Raw genomic sequence first — 22503 nt, 5'->3', positions numbered from 1 at the left:
CCCAAGCAAGGTCTCCAGGGAAAACACAGAATCCGTGATACCTGTTGAGGTTAGTCATGTTGAGAAGAGCTTTATGGTATTTGCTCAGTTTTATGATTTTGTAGGGAAGAACATAAAGTATTTTTAAGAACGCAAATAATGAGATAATTAATAGTTTGACAATAATCAACAGATTATAGTAAAAAGGAAATAGGATACTACTTGGTTTAGCAGAAAACAATGTTTTTATAGTTTTAAACATGTAAACATGAATTTACCCCAAATCCTGACACTGGGAAGATGGGAAGTATGCAGAGAGCAGGCTGATTGTTCCATAAAAGGTCAATATTCTAAAGGGGAAACAATTAAGAAATAGTAACATAAGCAAATTACTTACAAATATGAAGGGAAATGAAGAAATGACCAAAAGAACTAAAATGATGAGCCAAGGAGTGGGTAGCTTGGGAGGGGGATGCAGAACTTGCTGTTTGGGGTTATCTTTCAAAACTGTGTACATGTGTTCTTTTGATCAAAAGAAAAACTGAAAATTATAATAGGTAGAGTTTAGACAGAGGCATGTTGAGGATGGAGAGGTAGACTAAATTGTCCAGGTCACAGAATTGAGAGACAGCTTAGCAGGAATCCATGGTCAGTTCTGGAATGACCTTGTCAAGACCATGGACTCCACCTATGGGCCAGTGGCTCACCAAGTGCCCTTGAAGGCTACCCAAATGGGCCTCTAGCCTAACAGGCTGCACCCCATGCCTCTGGGCAGGGAAACAAGGCCCAAAGCCACTTCCTTGAGGAGGCCACGTCACCCCAAGGGAGGAGTGGGAGCAGACGGTAGAGGTGCCTGCCTGGGTTGTTTCACTTCCTTTCTGTTTACTGGTAGCTTTAGCTCCCAAGTTTCCCGTCCGGCCAGGCTGATTAGTCAGATTCTCCAGGGGGAGGCCTGGGGCATCACTGATTTTCCTGACACCTGGGGAAGCGGTTCCCTGTGCCTGGCACACTCCACTTGCAGCCGAGGAAGCAGTGGAGCCTGGAGTGGGCAAAGTGCAGACAAGGTCTCTGTGCCAGGATGTTCTCTACCATGTGGTTTTCAGTGCAGGGAATCCGGGGACAACTTAACTGGTACACCGTGCAGTAAAAGCAGAACAATGTAGAGGGCAGTGTGAACACGGGAAAATGTATGCACCACATGCCAACTACAGAGAGGCCATGGGAGGGCATTTCTGTCTACAGGGTACTGGCTGCCCCAGGACACTTTACAAGTTAATATAAGAAATACCTGTTTAATACAATACATGATGCTGTCATGAAATAAGATCATTTGCCATCAGGAAGAACAATACGCGGAGATATTTTAGACTGTGATGACATCTTCTCTGGTCCCGTCTGAAGGCAGCCCCAGGCTCCAGCCTCGGAGCACTCAGGCCCACCAGCTCTCCCACTCTCCACTCAGCCCCAATTTGTGCTGCATGGGGGCTTCTCCTTGGCCCCCACCACGGTCCCAGAGCAACAGTGAGTAGGGATCAGAACCTTTTGTAGATGGAGAAGAGGATCTTTCAAGAAGACAGAGGCAGGTCTAGAATTAGAATGGGATTTCCAGGCTCTCTGCTTCTGTTGATTATCTGGATCGACAGCTGGTCCCTAGGGCCAAAATATCATCTCCCAAGCTGCAAAGGTAACCAGAAGCCTTGCCCACATGCCTTGGGGAGCATGGCCCACAGAGGGTGATGGGAATGAAGAGGCCTGGAGCACCGGGCTCTGTGGATCAGAACCAGCACACCCAGGTCACAGCCTTTTGAAGAGGAGCAGGAAGGAGAAAGCGGAAGGCCTGATGGACTCCCCACCACTCAGATATGACCCAGACACCAAGGTCAGCAGCCTTACTCCTTACTCAAGGATCAGGGCCAGACTCAGACGAGTCTGGTGTCTCCCTGTTCTGAGTCCCAACTGTGGGCAGAACACACTTCCTTGCTTACGAAAACCCCATCTTAACAGTAGCACTCAAGACAATACCCCCTCAGACTTCCCTGGTTGTCCAGTGGTTAAGACTCTGCACGTCCACTGCAGGGGGTACAAATCTGACCCCTGGTTGAGGAACTAAGATCACATATGCCACATGGTCTGGCCAAAAAAAATAATAATAAAAAAATAAGATTAGGGACTTCCCTGGTAGTTAAGAATCTGACTGGCAATGCAGGGAACACGGCTTCCATCCCTGGTCTGGGAAGATCCCACATGCCTCGGGGCAACTAAGACAGCAAGCCACAGCTAATGAGCTCACATGCTGCAACGACTGAGGCCCCTGTGCCCTGAAGCCCCCTTGCCCCACAATAAGGAGCCACGGCAGTGAGAAGCCCATGTGCTGCAACTAGACAGCAACCCCCACGCACAGCAACCAGAGAAAGCCCGTGCACCACAGTGAAGACCAAGGCAGCCAAATAAATAGACGGTCATAATAAATAAAAAAGTTTAACAAGGGAGAAAACAGGTAAATTAAAAATAAGACAGCATCCTCTGTCCTAGGTTCTGGCCTTTCTCTTCCAGCTGCTTCCAGAAGGGGAAAGCCAGTTGGTCTGAACCTTGCATCCTTCATTACAGCCCAAAGAAGGAAAAAACAACAAGCAGGCTGATGGTAGAGGCAATGGCTGTTTTTGTTGCCTTTTCGGGGTGAGGAGGAGGAAGAACTCAAGTTTCAGATCAACTTTGATGAGTGGGTTCAAGGTGAGGACACTGGCAAATTGGAGACTGAGGCAGTGTGTGAGGGGGTGCGGGAGTGTCCTCATGGTCACCATGGCGAGGCCTAAAGCTGAGGCCAGGGGAGCCAGTGCCCTTGGCCGCCCACCCGCATGGCAGGACCAACTCGGATCCCTCCGTTTTCTTCAGAAGCTGCCGACAGCAGCTGGCCCTCCTTGGACAAAGCCACACTCTAGTCTATCACCAGGGGTCTTTTTTCTTTCTGCTTTAATCTGAAGCTGCAGGGAAATTTTAAACTACCAGCTGAGGCAATTTCTGAAATTGCTGAAAATCATTTAATAGGCTTTGCAAGCATCCCCTCTTACCAGGGGGGTGGGAGGGGCATGGGGCAGTTCAGGCTGAGCCTGAAAGAGGGCATTTGCTGGGCTCTCCCTGGAAACGATAGCTCTGCTTCCCCCAGCTGGGCCGCCGGAGCTTGGCTGGGAGTCAGAAGACCTCGGGCGGTCTCCCTGACCCATGCCCTCACCTTCTATGCTCCTCCAGGCAAGCTTGGCTGAAAAGGAGCTTTCGTTTCCTCTTCACCTGCAGCACTGCCTTCAAGAAAAGGGGAAAGAAATGTTGCCACTGCAGGAAAAAAGATTCAACCACATACATGTCTGTGGACTGGGCTTAGGTGGGGAGGAGGGAGTAGGTAGGGGTGAAGCAAACGTTCCCAGGGGCCACAGTTCCTCTGTGTTTGGTAGATTTATAATTCCAGTCACAGAACGAATGATGGACTGGTGGGGCACACCCTGCTTGTTGCTCCTCCATCCTTTTTCATGGATTCCCTGCCATACCCAATGAGGTGAGTGTTCTAATGCCCATTTTTAGACCAGTAAACTGAGGCACGTAGGCATGAACTACCTTGCTCAAGGTCATGTTTGAAGTGGTGCTGGGTCCATCTCCAAGACCCTTTCTGGAACCCCCACACAACCTGCCTTCCTAATTCTCAGGGGAGAAGGAAAATAGGGCTGCTGAAAGAAAGAGAAAGGAGTGTGACAGAGTCGACACGTGCAACTGAGCCTGACAGGGTGAGGCCCAGGAGGCAGAGAGGTGAGAAGGGGTGAAAGGCTGGAGACCAGACAGCAGGTGCCGCGGGGCTCCAGAGCTCACCCTTAGAACCAGACAAGGCAGGAGCCAAGGAACAGGGATGGGCATGTGTTTACTAATGCCACGTGACTGGGATTTAGTGCCTTCTGGGTGTGACAGCACTGAAGAAAAGGGTTAAATCACCAGTATCTGTAATGTCCTTACTCCTTTCTTCTTTGCCAGCACAGCCATAGACAGGCCTGGAGTTGGGTCAACAGGAGCAAGGGTGGGGAGAAGAGACCCTGGGCTGGGGTTAGAGTGGAGAGCGTCAGGGGAGGACTGGCCGAGGGCGAGGAGCAGAAGAGAAAGATGGTAGAGAGGTGGGTACACAGGACATATAGGAAGCCTTGCTATGGGCTGTTTTCTCCGAAGCTTCCAGAGCTACATTTGACTGTCCGGCCTCTGTTTTCCTTCTATCCCCTCTGTGCCATGCCAGGTGGGTTAGCGACAGATGAGGAAACCAAGGCAAAGGGAGGCAAGATCTGCCTATGGTTACAAAGTGATGGAGTGGCTGAAGTCAGCCACCTTCCCACTCCTTGGTGATGTCACCTGAGTTCAAGGCCATCAACAGAGAGAGGACCATGGGGAAGAGACAACTGTTTCTTTGTAACACAACATAATTTGGGGCCAGATTTGTTTCTCCCTAACATCTGTTACTTATGCCAGTGGCTGTGCAAAACAATTACCTTAAATTCTTTAAGATGAGATGAAGACTGGGAAAGCGGGGGGAACTGTGGGAGAAAACGTCATGGAAGGTCAGGGAGGAGGTTTAAAACGTTCAAACTTGTGGATTTCAAACTGGACAGGGTTTCATTGTTTTAACAGAAAGAACTCCTCTTCCAAGCAAATTCTTAGGAGTAATCCCCAGTTTTCATTCCGATCAGAAGGGTGCTGCTCCAGTTGGCGTAGGAGCTGGAAGACCCCTCTGCCCTCTCAGGCGCTAGGTTATCAAAAGAGCTTAGATCTGGCCTTTGTGAACGAGTGAGGAATGGAGCTCAGAGGCTGATGGTACCTGCTATGTGCCACGGTTGGTAGAGTGAGGCTTGTTCAAGGCCACCCAGTGAGTTAGAAACGGGCAGCCAGGCTGGCGTATAACCATGGATGTGACACCGTGGGCCGCTTAGAAAGCAAACTCTGCTCGTGTGCTTCAGAAGGCGGACATGACGCAAGCGGGCCTCCCTGGTGCTGATGCAGACGGGAGGGACCTCTGGGTGCTCCCCAAAGAGCCTGGCTCTCGGCCCTGTGTTTGCAGGGTTGCTGCAGGGAGAGCTGAGGGGAGGGGAGGTAAAGATGAGTGCCCCGCATGCTTGGGCATCTTGCCATCAGCCCCGCGTGATGTCACTCCAGGTTACAAAAGGAAAAAGGAAAAAAAGGAAAAGCCAGCAGCTCTTCCCCTCTATGCCCCACCCCCGAGCCTAACATCTGCACACCTGCAAGAACATCCTCTTGTCATTGGAGAGATGCCACTTAGGGACTCTCACAAGGCACGTCAGGAAGAAAGGAATCTTCGGCTCTAGTTCAGGAACATAAAAAAGGCGCTGTGCTAATCTGGTTTGTTCATAAAATTGTTGTCAATGCCCTGGGGGGAACAAAAAGGAAAGCTGTTTTAGCAACATTCCCTAGTTTGGTTGGGATTTGTGGAGGAAAACACCCCATTTCCCTCATAGTGACAATGTTTTGGTTCTCCTGCGTCCTCTGGCTCTCCCTGCCCGGCCGTGCCACGCCCAGACGAGGGCACACCCAGAGACCAGGGAGAGTGAGCTGTTAACGCTGGGGTTCGCAACAGGCGCCTATGGAGAGGGCCGTGGCTCCTGTGTCACCCAGAGTTGTCTCATAACTCTCCTTCTGAAAGAAGCCCTCTGGACCCCAAATGCCACGCTCCCTGGTGTGACCTATTGTGATTTTCAGAAGGGAGTGCAGAGAAGTGAGTGAGGAGCTGTACTGAGTCACACTTTCATCGCAGACTCTCCTTCTCCCCCGCCCGACACGGCTGCGTGGAGGCCACACACTATTAGTTCCACATAATTGAAAAGTGTGTCAGGATCTCTCAGACACGAACCCAAAACATGCTGCTCAGTTGTCACCTCCAACGTGACTAATGCAGTCGTGTCTTAATTAGTCACTGCTCACTGTGCTGACAGCATCAGAGCCCCGTTCCAAGGCCCCAGGTTGTGATGCAGATGAGATTAAAGGACCGAGGCTTGCCAGGTTCTCAGGTCCTGTTCCCACCAGGCGGCCCCTGCCAAGCACACTGGTCAGACCAGGGCAGCACTGTGACCGTCAGTCAACAGCAGGGAGGGAGGTAATGAGACAAGTAAATGGTGGACTAGAGGATTCCCTCGTAAGTTGGTTGTTTCGTCACAGGCCCTCAGGCAGCTCCTCCAAGGCCGAAGTGGCAACTCTGGCTGAATCACACCACCCTCTCCAGCCCCTGCCCAGTGAGAGCTGATGGAACTGGGCACCCACCTGCCCCCAGGGTGGCCCCTCCGCTGGTTCACTTATGACCCTGTGCCCACAGTAGCCACCCTATGAAGATAACCTGGGCCAGTTCCCTTTCTCCTCAGGGGCTCTGCGTTCAGAACAGAGCTTATAGCCAAAAGGAGACTGTGGGCCCAGACTGTGGGAGAGAAGAAAGGTGGTGAAAGAGACTGCCTCATCAGTGGAAGAACGTGGAACATTGTTTTGGGTAGAAGGGAAGAGCAGTGAGTAAAATGCCAGTCCTGTCAGTCCGGGACACAGACGTCTCCATCGCAGGGCCGAGGGAACCAGCCCCTCTTTCCAAGTCGGGATCACCATCCAGTCACGTCCACCAAGGCAGGGAGAACCGTTTTGACGATGACTAAAAATGATTCACATACCTAAGGTACTTGCCCACCTTTCTTTCAAAATTTAAGAATTTTTTGTTTCGTTTTTGGAAGAAGTGATATGAAAGATCTTCACACAAATATGGAGAAAATAATTTACTCATTTTAAAATTGGAAAATTGACATGAAACTAGCAATATGAATATACTGGTTTTTTTTTTTTTTTTTAAAAAAAGGGCAGGAGGAAGGAGGTGCCCTGGTGAACTAGGTTGGTAAGTGGCGGCAGGTGGGGCAGAGCATACACACAGGAAACTGACATGAAACTAGCAATATATACCCAAGTTGTTGTTGTTGTTCTTGTTTTAAAAAGGCAGGAGGAAGGAGGTGCCCTGGTGAATCAGGCTGGTAAGTGGCAGGGGGTGAGGCAGAGCACACTGCCAGAGCCTGGAGTCACCACTAAAGAAGCTTTAAGTGGCACAGCAGCAGCCGCTGACGGAGGGACCTAACAGGCCAAACCCCACGTCACCAACACACATGTGGCCAGGGCAGCACAGAAAGACGAAATGCTGTCATTCTCACCATCAAAGGTTTCTGTTTCATAAATGGATGTGCTTTAGAGACTTGCTTCCATGGAGAGGTAGCCTCACTTATATTTTAAGTGGTACTTAAGGCCTGAAGTGTGATTTCCCCCCCAGTTCCTTCCTGGGTAATGTGGGGCGGCTCAGCACCCTTGAAGGCCAGCCCCTCCAGACCCAGGTGCAGCTCTAGGGGGCGGGGAAGCCCCAGAGCCAGTGGCCGGTCCCAGCTGTGCTGCAGGGAGCAACCGGGTGGAGACAGAGACTATGGGCCACACGGGGCTTGCTGCCCAAGTGCTGGAGCCCAGGAGGCAGGTGTTAGTAGTGGGAAACACCCGTTTCCCAAAAGCCTGGGCTATGAGAACTCCTCTTTCTATAAACGAGGAAGCAGGCCACAGCAAAGAGCCCTGGGTGACCATCCCAGCTGGCCATCTCGCCAGAGGAGCTGGCCCTGCCTGGCGGCCAGCCTGGTGCTGACAGCACCACCTGGCTGGCTGTTTGGGGACGAGATGAGATGCGCCCTCGCTGTCAGATGCAGAGCTTCTCCGGGCAGAAAAGCAGAGTGGGAGCTGTGGAACTCACACTCCTAAGGAGCTAGGGAGCCAGTGATGCTACTCAGGCAAAGGTGGCTTTCTTCCTAGAGCTGGGCACAGATGCTGTGAACATGAGCAGAACTGGCCCTGGGCCCTGACTCGGGTGAGGATGACAGGGTAAGCCCCACGCCAGAAACGCAGATGCCAAAGGTCTGGAGGGGTCCTGGAAACCTACATTTCTGACTTGCAATCCAGGAGATTCTGAGGCAGGTGGTGTGAGGCCCACACTTCAAGTCTGGGGTTAAGTGGGACGGGGTCCTAGCAGAGAGAGGGGTGGTCAACCAGAAATTGTGAGGGCTGGAGGCTCATGTCTGTGTGTTCTAGAGAGCAAAGAAGTATTTGAGAGGGAGGGCTGCCTTCTCTATGTGCCACCTACCCTACCCCGTGGAGCAATCAGTCCTTCTGAGCTGGGCTGACCCTGCCTGACAACACAGGACCAGCCCCACGCTTCTGGAGGGCCTCTGACTGCTCAGTGACACCTTGCATTTAGCTACTGTCCCTGCAATTAATATAAAGCATTCTCTCTTTGACTAGATACACAGGTGTCCAAGTAACTGGATCCTAGTCTCAGGGTGTCTTTATCCTTGGCCTCTTGGCACCGGCTCTGGACCAGTGGATTTATTTTTACTTAACTAAAAACTTTTTTTTTTAAAAATAAGTGGTTTATTTTGTATTGAAGTATAGCCAATTAACAATGCTGTGATAGTTTCAGGTGGCGAATGAAGAGACTAAGCCATGCCTATGATGTGTCCATTCTCCCTGGGTCACTGCATTTAAATTTGTGCACTTCAGGTAAACCACCATCTGATACCAGTTGCCCTGTTCTCTGGGTGTAAACACAGAAGGTTTGGGGACATCAGGGCTAGGTGATTATTAACTATCATCACCCAAGATATAGTTTGCGCATGGAGCTCCAAAGGCCATTACATCTAATTAATACATTAATGACATCAATTAATATATTAACAAGAAAAATGCCTTGCTGCCTGATAACAACGCCTGGTGACCTCACCTACTGGGTACAGGGCCCAGAGGCAAGCCTTCACCTGGGCTCACTGTGGCCTGGAGGACCAGACCTGCAGGCCTGCCAGTCTTGTCCTGGAATTCAGGTGCACTGACCAGGGCCAGAAGTAAGGGGTCAGTGGGAAAGGGGCGTGATTCAGTGATACCTGCCATATAGAATTTACCTTATTTTATTCGAATGGAAGAAAGACACCTCTACTCAACTCTAGCTGTCATCTGTACAACCTCCTCATGAGAACTTACAGCCAACTGCAAAGTGGGCTTCCCTTCTGGGAACAAGATAGCTCACGAAGGATCACAGTGTCCTTTCTCCAGTGACCAGACCAGAGATGAGCTGGCTTGCCCCTGCTGTGACGGGAAGGCATGAGGTAGCCTTTGCAGGGACAGCCGTGAAGGGGACAGATGCTGACTCCACCTGGCTAACTGCAGGAAATGTGATCTGAAAGCCTCTGTGTCTTCATTTCTTGGACTTCCCATTAACATTTCTCCTTCTCTAAAAATCCAGGTCACAGTGGGGAAAGCCACAACTCTGGGAGCAACTTTGTTGTATAACATCACAAAACACCACGTCTCCTTCATGCTTTTATAGCACATGGTAAATACTCCTGTGGAGGGTCAAGTGGCTCTATCTGTCCTTCTGAGCTAGATGATTATTAACAGCTGACACCCAAGATAGAACATGTGGGACACAGAGTTCCTAAGGTCAATCACACCCAAGAGGAATTAATACATTACTCAAAAAGAAAAATGCCAATTACAACAAAATGGTGAAAAAAATAATTGTATCGATTTTAAAAGAATTTTTTGGTCTTCCCTTAAAAAGGGAACCCCTTGCTATCTGAAACCGCAAATGGATGGTAAGTGGTCCGGTGGATCGCTCTGACGACTCACCTGCCTGGGTTGGTCTCACTGCACTGCAGACCCCTGGCCTGGCTCTCCTCCACGGAACACATGTTCCACTCACAAGACCGCCCCACAGCTGGTCCAGGCGCCACAGGGCTTCCGCAAGGTCATGTCATTTTGTCAGCGAGTCTGGGCACGCCTAACTGAGTCTTAAGAAAGTGAATCAGCTTGGTTTCTGTGAGGAATGCTGTCCCGAGGGTCACTCCCAGACAGAGGGCCCCCACAGCGATGTGTGCCAGCCGGGCTAGCCAGCCCCGTTCACAGCAGAGGAACACCTGTGGAAAGAAACCATCGTCAGTCCCTGGCCCTCCAGCCATACCGCCTTCCTTTGGGGCAAGCCAGGGAGAGTGGGACTCTACTACTCCAGCTTCGAATCAGGAAAAGCTGTGACAGCCATGGACTAGGGTCTACTCTGTGCCCACAGGTACCACTGCTCAGTCATTTCACAAGATGCTGGCCTGAAGCTTAGGGGAAGGGGCACGAGGAAGCAAGTACTTGTCCAGCTGGTTCAGGCAGAACAGGAAGGGGATGTCTGGAACAAGGGAGACTGGACAGACTGCAAAAGCATGTGGTGTGAAGGCTATGGGGAGTCTCACCTCTGAAACAGCAGTAATGCCACCACTGAGGGCAAATGTCCCAAGGAGGACTGGTGACAGGAACAGGCCATCCAGAGGCCTGTGGGGGCTCTTCCGGTAGTAGTGGTAGATGAAGTAAAGGCTCTGCATGATCCGAATGCCCATGTTGAAGCAGTTGGCCAAGATGAAGCCCACGCTGCCACACCAACGGGTCAGGACATAAGATAACATCAGGAAGGAAGACGACAGGGCCAGCATTGTAAAATTGTACCTGGGGAGAAGAAGACAGGCAAAGCAGGGCAGTGGGTACCTCATCCCAAGGCAGGGCTGCTGCAAAGAAAGGGGCTGTGAACATGAATTCACCTCTGAGATCCCATGATCCAGGTGATTTTTACATCAAATGCTAAGTGGATAACATGGAAACGTCACTGTCCCCCTCAGCCCTGAATAGAAGAGTAAAAAAATGAACAATTCAATGTATTTATGGTGTTTAAGGATAATAACTGGTTAAGTGACACTTTGTAATCAAAACCCATAAGAATCCTGTTCAGCCTGCCTTAATGTGAGGCTCAAGAATATGACACGGGTTCATGGTTTCGTGTGGACAGGCACTGTGAGGGCTGTTGGGAATGTGCTGGTGGACAAACACAGGGCCGTTTCCCTGTGGAGCTTGGATCCATCTTACAGACAAGGAAACCAGGCCCAGAGAGGCTGAGGAATCTGCCTAAGGAGTGAACCAACAGCCCAACCTGACCCCTGGCCCCTAAACTGTAGCACTGCTTCCTTTGGGAAAGGCAGAAGCCCCGTAACCTTTGCCAGCAGATCTCACTCAAAGCAAGTGACCAGCTTCCATAACAGAATGAGAAGAGGGAGCAAGGCCTGGCCCACTGTCAGGGTTTCCCAGACTCTCACACATCCCTCCTTGGCTCTCCATCCACCTTTCTAGAGCTCTGTGGGTCCTGTGACTGGAGGGCTTACACCGTTCCTTTCACTTCTCTGATTCCATGGCAGTACATCACTTAGTTATCTTCAGTTTTCAGCTCTAGACTGAATCTCAGAAAAGATAAAAATCTTCCAAAAGGCTTGTGGTACAACCATGAACCAAATTCTCCAGCGTCTGGTTTCTGCTGAGCACACAGCAGGCAATCTAAGTGTATAGTTGTTGAGGAAACCAAACCCCTTAGATCCCCAAGTTGTGTCAGCTGGTTAGGAAACCTCAGAGACCACCATTCAGCTTCTGCACAGGAAGGAGGGGTGGCAAGAATGCCACTGGGTCCCCCAAATGCCTGGGTCCTTGTCCTTTGGCTGACCAAGCCCAAGGTGCTATGGGAGACGTAATTATCGGAGTGTGTGTCATCAAGAACAAACACACACATACACACACACACCTATACTCTAACAGGGGACAGAGCTTTCATCTAGAATTCCAGACAAGTAATTAATTTGCTTCTTAGTCGACACAGTTTCTTTTTAATGAGTAATGGAAGTACAAGAGCCCATATCTTTACAGAGGAAGCATCTTCACTAATGCTAATCAATAATCAGAATGGCCAACTTTATAACAAGCCACAGAGGGTGGGCCAGTACTCTGACCAATTTTCCAAAAAGAAGATGATGTGTAATGTTTGGTTCTTCTTCAGACTACAGGTTCATAAACTTTCATAACCTGTTGGGTCATGTTCACCCAACTCCAAGCAGAAGGGAAACAATGAATGAAACTGGTAGCTAATTCATGTTAACTCCAGCAGGGACAAGTCACAGTGTGGCTTCTTTGGTGTAGTCACTTGGGAGGCGCTAACAATGAGGACGTCTACTGTTTCTCATTAGAATAGGGCTCTGCAACTGTTGAACTTTGCAACACAAATCTATAGTCTTAAAGGCATTATCCACTTCAGGATAAAATAAGAATTTTAAAGATAAAATTAAAATGCCACTTTGTAAATCAGTGGGAAATCAGTCAGCGACAATGACTATTTTCTAAGGTTTGGTTAACATAAACAGGAAGTTATTTTTAATCAGGTTTATCAAAAGGTAAGCAACTGAAGTGTCCCCCAGTGGGTGCTGGCTGAAAACATCAAGGTACGGCCATGACAATGTGGCCTAGGTAACTACGTAGAGGACGGCACAGGTCTCTTATGTGCCTAGGCGAGAAGACGGCACTTGTCCTTCATTCAGTCAACAGTACGGAGTCCAGCTCCACATGGGGCACTCAAGGGCCGACAAGTCAGACAAAGGAGCTCTCAATCCTTGGCCTCTGCATCACTGTCCCCTCTGCCTGGAAGGTTCTAGCCCATCTATACATGGCAGACTCTTCCTGGTCATCGAGGCCTCAGCGTAATGCAACCTTCTCAGAAAGACCTCCCGATCTAAAAGGGCTCCCACTCTCACCCCATAACCCTGTTTTAGTTCTCCATGCTGCTGCTACTGCTAAGTCGCTTCAGTTGTGTCTGACTCTGTGCGACCCCATAGATGGCAGCCCATAGGCTCCACTGTCCCTGGGATTCTCCAGGCAAGAACACTGGAGTGGGTTGCCATTTCCTTCTCCGATGCATGAAAGTGAAAAGTGAAAGTGAAGTCGCTCAGTCGTGTCCGACTCTTAGCGACCCCACGGACTGCAGCCTACCAGGCTCCTCCGCCCATGGGATTTTCCAGGCAAGAGTACTGGAGTGGGTGCCACTGCCTTCTCCGTTAGTTGTCCATAGAGCACAATGTTCTTATCTATTTACTTGTTTGCTGTCTGCTTCCCTTATTGTCAGCTACAGGAGAGCAGGGATCACGTCGTTGTTCATGGCTGTACTCCTGGAGCTTAAAGCAATGTCTCTTAGAAAACAGATGCTCAAAAAAATTTGTCAAATGAACAAAAGAAAACAAGACAGGCTTAACAAAACACAACCAAGATTCTTCAATGGGGCATAATGTGAAGCCATCAATCTTCTATATAGATTATGAAGTTATTAACAACAAAGGAACTTGCAGCTCAAAGGACATTCTAATATTTCACATCCAACCAAATGCCTTATTTTTATTAAAAAACAAACAAATACTGATTAACCTGTAGTTCAGCAAGTAAAATAGATGAAAACTACTCAATTATACTACAAAAAAATCTTACTACAGTTTTATGTCTGGCTAAATTCATAGAAAGGAAAAAAAGCCTGGGGTCAGTGATGAGCTCAGGTGCTCCACGTGTTCAGAACAAGACTGGGGGTTGGGGCCAGGGGCCTAGACAAAAAGGGGGCTTCCACATTTAATACAAACTTGGAGATCATGCTTAAAACCACATTTTACTCCTAGGGGAAGTGAGTTACTTCAAATGAGAATATGGCTCTGTCTTTTCTCTATGTTGACGACTAATACCATGAAAATCATTTTCCAGATTTTAATATGCTGTCCAGGTCCCATTACAACTAACTTAAAAACCTGCTTCCTCTGGTTCAATGCAATGTAAGAGAAACCAAAGCAATCAGTCACTGTCTGTACTCCCTCATGATTTGTTGGAAGATAATATATTTTTAATGTTTTAAGCAGGCTTAGTCTTGTTTCTCCCTTTCAACATTAATGCTGCAATTATTTTAACAAAATTCCCTTCAAAGAGATAGATTCCTAGCCCAGAGTTCTTTCCAACACACTTCAGTACCTTATTTAGTATGTTTTAAATTATATTTTAAAATTATTTCATGTTAGAAGCACCTTTCAAGTAAAAGCATAATATTTTCAAAATTAAACTTAGAGATCTTTTTATCCACTTTAAAAAAAAAAAAAAAAAAAGGACAGACTCAAAGCAGTGTATAGCTATAAATTTAACTGTCTGAAGTAAAAACCATGTCTAGACCACATTTGAGAACTATGGGTTGTGACCTAAAAGTGGGCTAGGAAATCAATTTAGAGCATCATGACATGGCAGTTTAAAAAACTGAAACAGAATTAAAAGCCATCATCAGTGTGTTCTGTACCTGGGGTACTTGTTGCTTTGTGGAAGCCTCGTTTCAGTCACACCTAAATATGCACTGGGTCACAGTGTTCAACGCAGTTTTTACTCTGAAAGCTGGTCTGGGCCAGCAGTTCCTCAAGCCCTAGCTATCATCAGCGATCTCCTGGAGCTGACTCCTTGGCCCAAGCCCCTAAATTTCAGTTCAGCTGGTGTAGGAGAGGGCTAGAACTTCTGAGGGGAGTTTAATCAGTCTGGGCTGGGACCACTGCTCTACACTCCAGCTCTCAACTATGGTGTGGCCCACAGGTCACCAAACCTCTGAGACAGGCCACAGTGGGAAGCAAAGGCTGCTGTGAATGAGAGGAAGGGCTCCCCCCATCTCTGAGGTATCCTTGCCCACCTCCCCGTACCCCACCAGGCCTCTGAGGGGTTTCAACAGCACTCAAGGCACTACAGAGGCAGCCTGAAACCCCCATGGGACCCAGACCTCAAGGGGCAAAGGGATAACGAGAGCCACTGGCCCCATTTCCTACTCCCACCCCCTCTCCTCTCTCTCCTTTGCCGCTAACAGTATTATCCTTCTTCTCAACTACATCCTACAGTGATGTCTTCAGATACTACCTTTCTACTTTTGGCGTCTGGGACACAAGAGATGAATGATCCTGGGTGTGGATCAGAGGCTCATACCAGAAGCTGACATCAGAATCATTGAGGAGCTTTAAAGAAAACATTTACATGCTCAGGGGCTACTGATTCTGTAGGTATGGTAGGAGAGAGAGTGGTGGGAGTCGAGTGGACAGGAATCTACATTTCTAACAAGCTCCATTGGGCAATTCTGACTCATAACCAGTATTAAGAACTACTGCTTGAAGCTCAGGGCAGAGGTCCCAACCTCAGGGTCAATGGACGGGAGAAAATGTGGCAAAACTTCTATGTGCACTTGAGTCTTTCTCTGAGGAGACATGTCACAGAGCCCTGAGATTGTCCATGAATCTGCTTTTTTAAAAAAATTTTTATTTCTTTATTGTTGGCCGTGTTGGGTCTTTGTTGCTATGCTCGTCCTACTCTCTGGTTGCGGTGCTGAAGTTTCTCGTTGTGGTGGCTTCTCTTGCTGTGGAGTATGGGCTCTAGGAGGCCCGGGCTCAGTACTTGTGGCTCATGGGCTTAGTTACTCCAAGGCATGGGGAATCTTCCCAGACCAGGGATCAAACCTGTGCCCCCTGCACTAGTAGGTGGATTCTTAACCACTGGACCATCAGGGAAATACCTGTAGACCTGCCTCTTGAGGAAGCTCCTGAGTAACCATCTGGAGCACTAGGCAAGGAGGTGGTGGAGGAGGGGGTCTTGTCTGGTGCCTGCCTCTGCCAACCAGGACTAACACAGCCCTTCAGGGCCTAGATTTTTCCCTTGACAAAGGGAGGCGAGGAACAGTGGCTGCTCCCCAGCCCTAGTGTGGAGAAGACTCACTGAATGGTGCCTGAGGAAAGCACCGCACTGCAGGCTCTAAAAGAGTCTTCTATAAATACACGTTAAGAATGAAAAGAAAGAAGCTACTTCATTTTGGCAGAAGGCCATGATTACAGGTGTGTCTTGAAGGTTACCCACCTGTCTACCTCCGCTTTGCTCATGGCAGCAAATGTGAAACACTCAGTCACTCCATTGATGGCAAGGAGGAGGACGTAAAGACAGTAGGCTCGCAGTAGGACAGGACCTGTAAGGGAACAACTGCTGAGATTCCAGAGCCCAAGGGGGAGGCCCCCGTGCATCCTCACATCGGCTGGGTGGCCAGAGAACACCAGAGGGGTCATGAGCCCTGCTGGTGTGGTCATTGGGCAGATGTGTGGTCCTAACTATCTGCAAGGACTCTGAGCATTCCAGCGCACTGACCAAAATAAACAGCTAAAAACAAATGGACAGTTAGGAATAGATATACAGATCTCTTGCTTAGCAACTAAAAGCTTATCTGGCCAGCAAACAAATCTCACTTTTTGAAACAGCATGAAGAAGCCTGCTAGTCTGAGCACTCAGGGACACTAGTGGCCCTGCAGGTGAAGACAAAGTCAGCTGAAGAAGCCCTGAAGAAGCCCAGGACTCAGGAGCAGCAGCACACTAAGGAAATAGAATACCCACAACTCTGCAGGGAGAATCAGAGTTCGTAAGGTTATTTTCTTCTAGGTTCTACAGCTAACTAACAAGCTTTGGGGAAATCTGCTAACAGAAGATCAGGAGCCTTAAAATGGAGTTGATCCCCTCTTTCTTGTTTTTTTTTTTTTTCTGCTGTGCTATGTGGCTTGTGGGATCTTAGTTCCCTGACCAGGGACTGAACTCAGGCTGTCAGCAGTGAAAGTGTGGATTTCTAACCTATAGGATGGGAATTCCCTGAGCCCCTCTTTTAAAAGAGCCATTACCGAGAGGCAGTCAAGCAGTTTCCAACAAAATAAACATGAATGCAACCTACGATCCAAAAATTCTACTCCTGGGTATACAACCAGTGGAAATAAATGCAAATGTTCACAAAAACACATGTACAAAAACATCTGTAGCAGCTTTATTCCTAACAGCCCAAAATGACCACAGACAGGAGAAAGGATAAACAACGTATGGGCCATCCATACAAAGAAATACTTTTCAGCAATCAAGAAGAAAAAAAAAACTATTGATCCATGTGAAAACATGCATCAATCTCAAAAACTTCATACTGTGGGAAAGAAGCCAAACGTGAAAGTGCTTACACTGTATAATTTCATTTATACGAAATTCTTTTTAAAAGTAATACTAACCTACGGTGATAAGAAATCAGAGCAGTTCTTGCCGCTGAGGTACAGTGGGGCAGCTGGGTGGAAAGGGCCCTATGAGAACCTTCTGGGGTAACGGAAATGTTCTGTATCTTAATCTGGATATTGGTTACAAGGTGTAGACATTTGTCGAAACTCTTAAGAGTACAGTATTTTACTTTATGTAAATTAGACCTCAATAAAGAAAAAAAAGAAACCACTAAAAGAAAAGGGCAGGCCAGGGGGAGTTCCAGAGTCTCAGAATCTGAAACTTAGTCATGGCTATGAAAGCTGCTTAATATGAAAGGTCCCCGTGCCAAGGGGACACTAAATAGTTCCATGGCCATCAAAAATAACAAAAAGAAGTGATATGGTGGTGAGCTGTTGAGGAGGGGAGGCATTCTGTGGTCCTATGATTAGGTCTCAGTCTTCAGTGAGCTTTTGCCTCTGGACTGTGAACTTCACAAACATTTCCAAGTTTTTTTCTCCCCTCTCAGATGAGATAGGATGGCTAGATTAGACTGGAGTTGGGAATCAGCACACCTTACAGACACTGCATGCTTGGTTCCAGACCACTGCAATAGAGCAAATATTTTAATAAAGAAGGTCACATTTTTTTGGCTTCTCAGTACATATAAAAGTTATGACAACATACTGTATTGTATTAGTTGTGCAACAGCATTATGCCTTAAAAAAATGTAGTTACCTTAATTTAAAATAACTTATTGCTAAAAAATGCTACCCATTATCCGAGCCTTCAGCAAGCTGTAATCTTACTGGTGAAGGGGCTTGCCTGATGTTGGTGGTCTAATGGAGTTGATTTCATGGGACTGACTGGGTTCGTTTGATTTGATTTGGTTTGATCTGACTGGATAAAAAGAACTGCTCAGTAACAAGAGAATAGACTCTTGCATGATTTCAATACCTTTATCTCTGAAAGTTTTCCACTATGTTTGTCCCTGGATGTTTCAGGGTCTCCCAGTTTATAGTCTATGGGAACTTGAATAGAATTTGCATCCTACTATTGTGTGAAAAAGATAAAATGTTAAAAAAAAAAAAAAAGAACTGTTTTAAATAGGCCTAGGAATGGGATAGTGAGCTATGGGTGAGGAGAAGCATTCTATGGTCCTATGATTAGGTCTCAATCTTTAGTGAGCACGCCTCTGGATTGTGAACTTCCCAAGTATTTCTGAGTTTTTTTCTCCCCATTCAGGTCACGATGGCTAAATTAGACTGGAGTTGGGAACCAGCACACCTCAGAGATACTGTGGGTCAAACAACCAAAAAACAAAACAAAGACAAAAGGAGTACTAACAGAGTAGCGCTGATGGCCCTCTCTTGGGTTCCACATTTTCATCATGTCAGGTTGCATCTCATTCCCCCAAATTGCTACAGAAGTAGCTTGGCCCCTGCCACAGCCGTGGGATGACTCCAGCAGAGGAGGCAGGGACTAGGGTCTGCCTGTGCTAGCTCGAGGCTATGCTCAGTGTGCTTCCTTCTTCTCTCCGTCCTCCTCTCTCTAGCAGAGAGGAGCGGGGCTCCTCTCACAACCTGCACCTCTCACTTGGTAACTGAAAGTTGATGCCACGTGGACAGCACGCTGCTTTGCAAGGTGGAGAACACAAACACCGGCATGAAACGGTGATTCGAATAGAAGGGTTTTGAGTCAACTTTAGGGAAAGAGGTTGGAATTGGGGAACTTGCAGATGGAACCTTAAACTCTGGGTTGAGCTGAGTGGTAGTATGGGTTGAATTAAATTGCCCCCAAAAGTAATGTGATGGGAAAGAATCTGCCTGCAATGCAGGAGACCTGGGTTCGATCCCTGGGTTGGGAAGATTCCCCCTTGAGAAAGGCATGGCAATCCACTTCAGCATTCTTGCCTGGAGAATCCCCATGGACAGAGGGGCTGGTGGCCTACAGTCCATGGAGTCGCAAAGAGTCAGACGCAACTGAGTGACTAACACTTTCACAAAAGTAGTGTGAAGTCCTAATCACCAGTAACTTAAGAGTATGGTCTATTTGGAAATAGCATCTTTATAATAAGTTAAAACGAGGTCATCAGAATGGGCCCTAATCCATTATGATTGGTATCCTTATGAAAAGCAGAAGTTTGGGCACAGAGATAGTCACAGAGGGAAGATGATGTGAATACACACAGGGAGAGGACAGCCACGTGATGGGGGTAATGTATTTCCCAGCCAAAGACTGCCAGCCAACACCAGAAGCTGAGAGAGGTGAGGAATGAGGCCTCCTCTAGAGCTGCCACAGAGAGCAGAGCTCTGCTGGCTCCTGGATTTCAGACTTCTGCAGAACTGTGAGACCATCAATTTCTGTTCTTACAAGCCACTTAGTTCATGACACACTGTGATCCCAGCCCTATGAAACTAATATTAGGGGCCTGAGAAGAAAAAAAGATTTTTAAAAAGTGAAAAAGGAGACACTGCTTTGGGAAAGCAAGTGTTCTCCTTACTGGCTGCAAATAATAAGCTCTTCCTTCTCCAAAAAAGAAAAAGTAAAAGAAAGGGCAAGACAGAAGCACCTAAGAGATGAATGTGAGAAGTCTCAGGGAGATTCATTGAATGTTTGTATTTTCCTTTAGGATGGAAAAGCTAGATATGAGGAAAACGTCTGATCAAAGTCTCAGACCACTTCCACAGCCCCTAATTACACACAAGGCTGAGCCCAAGTACTGCAAAGCAAACCCTCAGTGCTCCACGGAAGTCTGCCTGCGCTGCAGCCAAGTCCCCCTTTAGGAAAGCAGCACTGCTGCTGCTGCTGCCGCCAAGTCGCTGCAGTCGTGTCAGACCCTGTGCGACCCCACAGACGGCAGCCCACCAGGCTCCCCCGTCCCTGGGATTCCCCAGGCAAGAACACTGGAGTGGGCTGCCATTTCCTCCTCCAATGCATGAAAGTGAAAAGTGAAAGTGAAGTCGCTCAGTCGTGTCCGACTCTTAGCGACCTCATGGACTGTAGCTTACCAGGCTCCTCCGTCCATGGGATTTTCCAGGCAAGAGTCCTGGAGTGGGGTGCCATCGCCTTCTCCAGGAAAGCAGCACAGAGGTCTCTAAAGGAGCCACTGCAGGTCTGGTCACAGATGAGTCCACTTCACGGGCAAGGACAAAGGCAACATGCAACTGGGGCAACTGAGGACAGCAGCGCTGCAAGTTCCACTCTCAAAACTAAGTGGCGGGGCTGCGCCATGGAAAGTTCCTCATTCTTTTCTGATTCAGTAAGACTTTCTGGAGAAAGTCAATGTTCTGTGAGTATTTAAGGGAATAAAAAAAAGGCTGTGGCGAGGAGTACTGGGGCGCAGAGCAGCAGTGTTAATGTCTTTGGCACAGGAAAGGCATTTGGATTTGCAGCACTAGTCCGCAGAGTCAAGAAGAGGGCAACAAGAAGAGGCGTGGTGTGGAGACAGGGAAGGAAAGCCAGCAGGCACCCTGGGGAGACACACTCACCCTCCCAGAAGGCACACACAGCTGGAAATCTGGTCAAAATGAGAGGGAGCAGTGATGAGGAGACAGATGCTGGAAGACCTTGCTGGGGCAGGGATGTTGATGGAGGCCTGGGTCAGGCAAGAGACAAGGGTCCTAAAGATGCTGCAGTGACTAGAGCAAACCATACATCCTTTTCAGAGACTAAGGAACCAGACCATTCTCAAGATTCTTCTCTCTCTGAAGATGAGACCAAGAGAATATCTTATTGAGTCTAAAATGATTAATGACTTTGATATAAAACATCAGAGACATAATTCATTACCTTCATTTACCAAGTAACACTGACCCTTTTAGCTGACAAATCTATCATCGGTGCTCAAGACTGGCACCAGCATCTCACTTGAGTAAAAGGCCCACACAATGACAACAGTTTGTTGATATATCTTTAGTGATTAATGACTTAGGCAAGTGAATACTACGTTGATGGGACAGCCCTTCCCCTGTGGCACTGTCCTATGGCTGCATTACAAAGGCTGCTCCTTCGTGATTACCTTTCTAGAGGGGCAGAGCTGCTGTGAAATAGCCTGTCCTGCTCTCTGTGCACTGACTTGCTAATGGCTTCCTATAGTTGCCTGACCCAGGGCACTACAAACCACATCATTGGTTTCACAGCAGCTGTTTGTCCAAACCTAATGACCTTTGTTCTTGTGTAGAAACTCAGCCCTTCTTTCCCTAATACTAAATGTTTGGGCCCATTATAGTGGAGACAAAAACATGCCAGTGATCTTGCAGAATGGCATCTGAAAGGGCCATTTACATTTGAGACAGGGCATTAGAAAAAAGTCTTCAAGGATCTTGTCTAGTGATGTGAGGAATTAAAAACATCTTTGCTCAGCCCAAGAGGAAACACTCTAAGTGGATTGCTAGTCTGTGACCCAGTGCATCTTGAAACTGGTCAAGTCCCCAGGGCCCAGCGACACTGTGAGACACTCAGTGGCCTGGGCACCAGGTGTTTCCAAGTTAGACACACTCAATACTTTTCTCTTTCAAAACCCAAGAGTCACTGGATTAAATATACCATTTTATTTGCTGAGATCAATTTCATTCTCTGCAAATGGCTCTGGGTTATCCTTCAGAGGCTTTTATGCATCAGGCCGTGAGATTTATGTGGCACTTACTGTCTTCAGATGTGTTTAGTACCAAGTGGAGACTCATTAGAGCCTGCTCTCTGCCTTCCTCACTTACCCTACAGGGAGCACAGGGAAGCACTTGGCAAAACACATTTGAGGCCTGAAAGGAAAGCTAAGGATTCCTAACAACTTCTCCAAGTAAGGTTGTGGGGACTGATCAACCTGGTGCCAAAGCCCCAACTGCACCCTGAGCTGGTGTGACCTCAGGTGCCCCAGCCATCGGCAATCTTCCCTATACAGACACACATGTCAACCGTATCTAAATTTCATAAGACTCCTCTCCTTCAGTTGGGAAATTAGAACAGATCTGGAAAAAAACTCTGTGCATACCTGATCCTGAGCTAAGCATGGCCCCGCCATAGATGTCCAAAACCAGCTGAGAGTAGGCAAAGCCGAAAACAGTGATGGTCAGGCCGGTCAGCAGGGCCAGCTTTAGCAGGGACTCCAAAACCACGGCGGCCACAGCAACATCCTCCTGGGGCCGGGGGAGAAGGAAGGAAGTGGGATGAATCATGAGCTGGAGAGAAACCTCCCATCTGGCTTTCTCCCTTCGCTATTTCATGGATCACTCTTTCAACTGCTGAGAACCACTGCTGCTTTTCTACAGCCTGGGTTTGTTTCTACTCAATTAACAAATAGAGGAAAAAAGACAAAGTGTGCCTCCTTAAGAAAGCAGGGGAGGGTTAGTTTTTAACTCATTTAAGATAAATTGTCTCAAATGTTGCCTAGGAAACACTCACTTTCCCCTCTGACATTTATTCTCAAAGGGACAAGTTTTTACAGCACTAGCTAGCTTTGTCAGTGTGCTTCTCCTGACAAACAAGTCCAATTTCTGATGTTTCTGTAATTGACACTGAGAAAACATTCCTAAATCAGACTAAGAACCA

The 22503-nt window shown here is 47.9% G+C and overlaps 1 protein-coding gene across 6 annotated transcripts in view; it reads right to left on the bottom strand.

Moving 5' to 3' along the window:
- Positions 1–205: 205 nt before the first annotated feature.
- RFT1 (RFT1 homolog) overlaps positions 206–22503 on the bottom strand; it is a 48244-nt gene continuing 25946 nt past the window's right edge. For 2 of the 6 annotated variants that reach the window (XR_002183353.2, XR_011563018.1), the window contains 5 exons: positions 21947–22091; positions 15820–15925; positions 10305–10554; positions 9697–9983; positions 206–5389 (listed from right to left, as the gene is read on the bottom strand). Coding sequence is in view for 1 of the 6 variants with exons in the window: in XM_019984901.2 (XP_019840460.2) it covers positions 9816–9983; positions 10305–10554; positions 15820–15925; positions 21947–22091 (669 nt within the window). In the remaining 5 variants the exon portion in view is untranslated. Of the gene's footprint in view, positions 5390–6755; positions 9984–10304; positions 10555–15819; positions 15926–21946; positions 22092–22503 lie in introns of those variants that run through there. The other 4 variants (XR_011563017.1, XR_011563016.1, XR_002183354.2 and 1 more) reach the window with 4 other exon arrangements.

This window comes from Bos indicus, chromosome 22 (genome assembly GCF_029378745.1).
Source record: "Bos indicus isolate NIAB-ARS_2022 breed Sahiwal x Tharparkar chromosome 22, NIAB-ARS_B.indTharparkar_mat_pri_1.0, whole genome shotgun sequence".
Taxonomy (NCBI): Eukaryota; Metazoa; Chordata; class Mammalia; order Artiodactyla; family Bovidae; genus Bos; species Bos indicus.
This window is presented reverse-complemented; position numbering and strand designations above follow the sequence as displayed.